A 6,411-nucleotide genomic window follows, 5' to 3' on the forward strand; every position below is an offset into this window, starting at 1 on the left:
AAAACATAATATGCTCTTTATGAATCATATTTTTAATTCATACTTTAAAATTGCAAATTCAAGCGAAAAATTAAAGTTCATCATGTGGAAAATAGAAAATTTGATGGAGTGACTAACTCAATCCATTTCGTGAAGTAAAGAGACTAAAATAATTTGTTACTAAAAATTCAAGAACTAATATAGTACAATTAAAAATTTATGAACCAATTTGATTCTATTTGAAAAAAACTTGGTTAAGTGGATTATTGGTTGGTGGTAAAAAAAAAAAGAGGACAGAACTGCCACCTAACTATGGAAAACAAATAAATCTTGGATAATACTTTTATCCAACGATGAATGTAGCCGACTTGTAGTTGTCCTAAAACATAATATTTTAATTCATACTTTATATCCTCGTGACATGTGATGACTGTAACTGCACTTCACTATTACGAAATTGAAATAAAGCATTTATAAATCCATTCATTCCTCGCACTATAAATAATGCCCATTACAATAGAATTAGAGCAACTACCATCAACAACAAATTAAACTGAGATACATCTCAAAGAGGAGAAAGGAAAGGAAAGCTTTTATTGCAAATATGGAGAACTTCGTCACTCTTGGCCAAGTAATTGGGATACGAGCGGGTTCGTCTAAGACATATGCAGAAGAGAATTTTCCAAGCGTTTCGCGTTCAGAAGGTGAATCAGTTGCTTCAATCAAAGAAAAAAAGAGACTGGGTTTTAAATGGATAAGAAAATTCCTCAAGAGTTCAGAGAATCTCTCTACAGGACTAAAAAATGGTAAGGAACTTATCTCATTTCTTAATCTACTTCTGATTTTGAGCATTCTTTTTAATATAATCAAGTCAAATAAAAATTTCTGCATCTAATTCAAGAATTATTTTTTGGTTACTTGCAGAAACCTTGGAACATAATTCATCTGAAATTGGTAAAAGGAATCTGAACCTTGGTAAAAGATTTCTTCAAGCTCAAAGTGGTGTTGAAAGATTATTTAGAAAATCTTTCTCTGTAGATCAAGATGAGAGATTGTTACAGAGTCACCATTGCTATCTCTACACAACAGCTGGACCTATTAGAGGAGTACTTTTCATGTCAACCAAAAGGATTGCCTTTTGTAGTGATAAACCACTTTTAATTACTTCACCAAAAGGAGAAATTGTTAAAATACCTTATAAGGTACTGATTCCACTTTCAAAGGTTAAAGAAGCAACACTGAGCAAGAATGTCGACAAGCTGGAAGAGAATTATTTGCGCATAGTAACAATAGATAAGTTTGAGTTTTGGTTCTCGGGCTTTGTTAAGCAAACAAGATCATTTGAGAGCTTACAACAAGCTCTCTGACTTCTGATTACATTGCCCGCTTTCTTGTTTTTCTTTTTGTCTTTTGGAAGAGGATTTTCCTGCTGTGTAAATACTATGCAGTTTTTAGTAATTAATTTTATTTTAATGGTTTATTAGTCGACGAGATCCTTTTTTATCCTTCAAAATTAGTCCAAAAAAAGGTCGAAATTTTCATGTTTAGCATTTCTATGATGGACCTCCATAGTTCTCTAGAGCATTATCAGCCTAAGTGTAACTTTAGGCTAGTTTCCAGAAATCATGGAATCTGGTTAGTAATGAAATTTGTATGCCAGTATTGTTTAGGTGTTACAAGAACAGAGAACTGTTGAAATTATTGGGTCGGGTGTGACTGTTTTTGACTCTCTTTTGACTCGGATCAGCTCCTTTTTTGCTCTAACTTTCTTACGTTGCAGGGGTGTCAATGGTACCTTTTATCCATTTATCAGACTCATACCGTATTTAACATAGTAGGAAATATCCGCCGATACCGATACGGATCGGCCGAATCCGATCCAATCCTGAGCCGATCCTCACGTAGCAAATCATAAAGAAAAAAACAAACCCCCGATCCTGAGCTGATCCTGAGCCGATACTCCGATCCCGTATCGGTATCGGCCGGGACCGATCCCGATACCGATAATTCCTACTATGGTATTTAATAAGATAGATATAAGTGTATGGATAAATTTTTCTTTTTTGTTAACAAAACGGGTAAGAATACGGATAAAAACTATTTTATATCTATTACCCTATACGATACGGTAATCATTAAAAATATAAAATATAAAAACACACACACATACACACACACACATATATATACACAGAGAGAGAGAGTAAGGCTAGCGTATGCTAGGCTCACCAAACCCTTATGGTGAGCTTAACCCCATCACCATCCGATTGTTTTTAGATTCGTGCGATCTCTGATTTATGTTTAGCGCTGAAACCAAACGCAGCCGGAAAATTTTAAAGAGGCTCCTCCATTATCTTCATTTTTTTTTTGAAGGCTGTCGACAATTGTCGGCAACAAATATATTGAAAAGAAAGTGTATTTACAAGTTTCCTACTTAGCACAAAAGTAATCTATTTAGTAAATATCGTTGCCACGAGTACACAGTACGCCCCTGCCTGATCTAACAATCCCCTTTTACACTTAATTTTATATAAAAAGCTCCCAATTATGTAAATTTGTTGTGGTTTTATCTATTAATATACTCAAGGTCTTTGTTGTGCCCAAGAAGGTCCTCCTGTTCTCCTTCCACATAGTCCAGCACCCTCTTGTCCAGGCCATATCCCATCCGCTTCTTGCCCAGGCCATTATCTTCATTTTTGTCCCCTGAAATTCCCTTCCCGATCTTTCATATTCCCCTCCTAAGCTCTCTCTCCTCCCTCACTCCCTCTACTTGGGCTTTGCCTCTTTTTCTTGCGCTCCACCTCCCCTCTGCCTCCTGGATCCCCGCCTCTTCCTCTTTAGTTCGCCTCATCTTCGCAGCCCTCATCCGTGCACACTTGTCACTACCTCCGTCTCTCGATCGGTTGGAAAATCAAAGCCGTAGAGTTCCCTTGGACCTGCTTACATGGCGATGTGGCTTCCCTTCGATTTCCTGGTAATACACGCACCATCATTGGTACCTTTCTATGGATACTTTTATCATTCCATAATAGTGTTGATTTTTCTCAACTAAAATATTTTGCCAAATTCAAATCTAGTTTCATTGAATGGGTCAAATTTAGTTTCAATTGAGACCTTTTATGGGTTCATACTTAGTGGTTCGCATCAACAGCTTAGACTTTGAAAACAAAGATATAAAATATGAGATACAATGAGATATGAAAGACATGAAATATTGGAACCCTCCTCAATAAATATATATATTTATATGAGGATGATTTATAACATGATATATTTTATTCATAGTCCAAATATATCTATTCAATGACATTCTTTTATCTGTTTACTTGATCTGTACTGTATTCGATAAGACATGTATGGGTAAAATCTTTTTGTCTTTAGCCTATCTGCTATGGATAAGTATAAAGTTTTTAATTTATTGTTAACTTAATGGGTAAGGGTATGAAAATTCTTGCACCCGACCTGTTTCGTACCCATTGACACCCCTAACTATGTAGGTCATGCCCGACAGGGAACATCCGAACATGAGTGAGACTTAAAGCTAAGATTGGCCGCTCTCTTATTGCTAAAACTACGAGTGGGGCAGTCCGATTGATATCAAATCAAATTCAGTCTGATGTTCGGCTAGAGTCGTCAGATTGAATATTCATGCTCACTTGATCTGCGAAAATTTGGAAGTGTCGGCATGAATTTTAATGTGAATCAAAACCGAACATCAAACTGAATTTGATCCGATACCTATCGAACCGCCCCCGATTTCCTAAAACTAACTCCCTCTACAAGTTCTTTGTTCTCCTCTCCTTTATTTTTCATGACACTCCCTCTGTGTACTTTGTTCTTTTGTCCTTTGTTTTTCATGATACAAAATGGAAATAAAGTATTACGGTGATCAACATCTCGATTGGAGCGTGACGGTAAGTAAATCCGGTTGCCGTCGGAGTGCGGCAGCAATCGAAGAAGTTGATCCAGTGGTGGAGCGAGATGAAGATTACAATACTTGATTATATTTTGTGAGAATAAAATAATAAATTTAAGAATTACAGTCATTTGACCTATTATAAATGTTTTTTTTTATCAATAAATTAGTATTTAAAATCACCAACCTTCAAAAAAAAAAAAAAATTCGCTGACCTCAGACCCACAATTGGGAAGGGTCCTCGCATCTCTGACCCAAAACACTTGTCAAGGTAGGTCGCAAAGAGATGACCCAGTCCGGAGGAGAAGATCTCTATGCTTTTAATAGGAATCTTACGTGTCAATATTGAAATCTGTTAGGCTTATGGCTGATGCATTGATAGACCAACCTGATGTTTAAATCCACCTACTTTACACAAGATTTTATTAAACTTGCTCGGTTTTTTCTGTCCATTGGAAATGGATCTCCATCTGTGCACCGTGCACATGCATGAAGCGCGTAGTCAGCCTGTCATTTTTGCCTGATTAACTATAAATTTACAACATGGCTATGACTTGGGAAAGCATTAATTCGTACTTGATTATTCTGAACTGACTTTGGCTTTGAAGGATATAAACAAGAGCACATAATATTAGTACTTTTCTTTTCTAGATATAGGAATTATAATATCTTGCTTTATAAACAGAAAGTCAATAAAAAAATTAATATCATGATAATCGAGAGCTCACATTAGATATAATATTATTTGTACAAACTTAGTCGTTAAATTTTCTAAAAAAAGAAAAAAAAAAAAAAACATTTACTGTTCTAAACGGACTAATTTAGTCCTTCCAACATGCTGACGCAAATTAATTTATTTGACACATGCATTTCTGATCTTCCGCCTAAATTTATATATAGTTAACTACATTGATATAAATCAAATCTAGATAATATCACCGAATCCAATCCATTTTAATTAGATCTTTAGTGTCAGAGCTGAGTTTTGATAAGTACTCTGTTTAATTTTTTTTCTTTGCAACTTGTTCAAATTCAAGCGATAGATTGAAGTTCATCATGTGGAAAGAAAATTTGATGGAGTGACTAACTGAATCCATTTCGTGAAGTGAAGAGACTAATATAATTTGTTATTAAATATTCAAGAACTAATATAGTACAATTAAAAATTTATGAACCAATTTGATTCTATTTGAAAAATAATTGGTTATGTAGTATTCAAAATTTTCATAAAATATAAAACAAAACCAATTTATATGAATTGGATTATTGGTTGGTTGGTAAAAAAAAAAAGGACGGAACTGCCACCTAACTATTGAAAAACATATAAACCTTGCATAATACTTTTATCCAATGATGAATGTAGCCGACTTGTAGTTGTTGTAAAACATAATATTTTAATTCATACTTTATATCCTGGTGACATGTGATGACTGTAACTGCACTTCACTATTAAGAAATTGAAATAAAGCATTTATAAATCCCTTCATTCCTCGCCCTATAAATAATGCCCATTACAAAAGAATTAGAGCAACTACCATCAACAACAAATTAAACTGAGATACATCTCAAAGAGGAGAAAGGAAAAGAAAGCTTTTATTGCAAATATGGAGAACTTCGTCACTCTTGGCCAAGTAATTGGGATACCAGCGGGTTCGTCTAAGACATTTCCAGAAGAGGATTTTCCAAGCGTTTCGCATTCAGAAGGTGAATCATTTGTTTCAATCAAAGAAAAAAAGCGGCCGAGTTTTAATTGGATAAGAAAATTCCTCAAGAGTTCAGAGAATCTCTCTACAGGACTTGGACATGGTAAGGAATTTATCTTATTTATTAATTTATTTCTGATTTTCAGCAAGAAAATTTTAATTTAACCAAGTCACATTAAAATGTCTTCATCTAATGCAAGAATATTTTTTTTTTGTTACTTGCAGAAGCCTTGAAACAGAATTCTTCTGAAACTGGTAAAAGGAATCTGAACCTTGGTAAAAGATTTCTTCAAGCTCAAAGTGGTGTTGAAAGATTATTTAGAAAATCTTTCTCTGTAAATCAAGATGAGAGATTGTTACAGAGTCACCATTGCTATCTCTACACAACAGCTGGACCTATTAGAGGAGTACTTTTCATGTCAACCAAAAGAATTGCCTTTTGTAGTGATAAGCCTCTTTTAATCACTTCACCAAAAGGAGAAATTGTTAAAATACCTTATAAGGTACTGATTCCACTTTCAAAGGTAAAAGAAGCAACACCGAGCAAGAATGTCAACAAGCTGGAAGAGAATTATCTGCGCATAGTAACGATAGATAAGTTTGAGTTTTGGTTCTCGGGCATTGTTAAGCAAATGAGATCATTTGAGAGCTTACAACAAGCTAGCTAGCTCTCTCTGACTTCTGATAAAATTGCCCAATTTCTTTTTTTTTTCCTTTTATTTTGGAAGAGAGATTTAAACAATCTTGTGAAAATTTTCCTGTTGTGTAAATAGTATGAAGTATTTAGTGTTAATATAATTTTAATGGTTTTAT

General features: G+C 34.5%; 1 protein-coding gene and 1 long non-coding RNA gene across 2 annotated transcripts; both read left to right on the forward strand.

Moving 5' to 3' along the window:
* Positions 1–474: 474 nt before the first annotated feature.
* LOC144561854 (GEM-like protein 4) lies at positions 475–1,458 on the forward strand. The gene is made up of 2 exons (XM_078310953.1): positions 475–785; positions 904–1,458. The coding sequence occupies exons 1-2, from the start codon at positions 584–586 to the stop codon at positions 1,344–1,346; spliced, it is 645 nt and encodes a 214-aa protein (XP_078167079.1). The 5' UTR covers positions 475–583; the 3' UTR covers positions 1,347–1,458.
* Positions 1,459–5,293: 3,835 nt separating this feature from the next.
* On the forward strand, positions 5,294–6,411 carry LOC144561855 (uncharacterized). Its single transcript, XR_013513933.1, has 2 exons — positions 5,294–5,701; positions 5,824–6,411. It is a non-coding gene; the product is annotated as an uncharacterized LOC144561855 (long non-coding RNA).

This window comes from Carex rostrata, chromosome 11, assembly GCF_964058835.1.
Source record: "Carex rostrata chromosome 11, lpCarRost1.2, whole genome shotgun sequence".
Classification (NCBI taxonomy): domain Eukaryota; kingdom Viridiplantae; phylum Streptophyta; class Magnoliopsida; order Poales; family Cyperaceae; genus Carex; species Carex rostrata.

What these genes read in the sequence shown, in the direction of transcription:
- LOC144561854 (XM_078310953.1), top strand. Translation starts at nt 584, where the DNA reads ATGGAGAACTTCGTCACTCTTGGCCAAGTAATTGGGATACGAGCGGGT. An exon ending in CTCTACAGGACTAAAAAATG is followed by an intron (nt 786 to 903) that starts GTAAGGAACTTA and finishes GGTTACTTGCAG; the next exon opens with AAACCTTGGAACATAATTCA.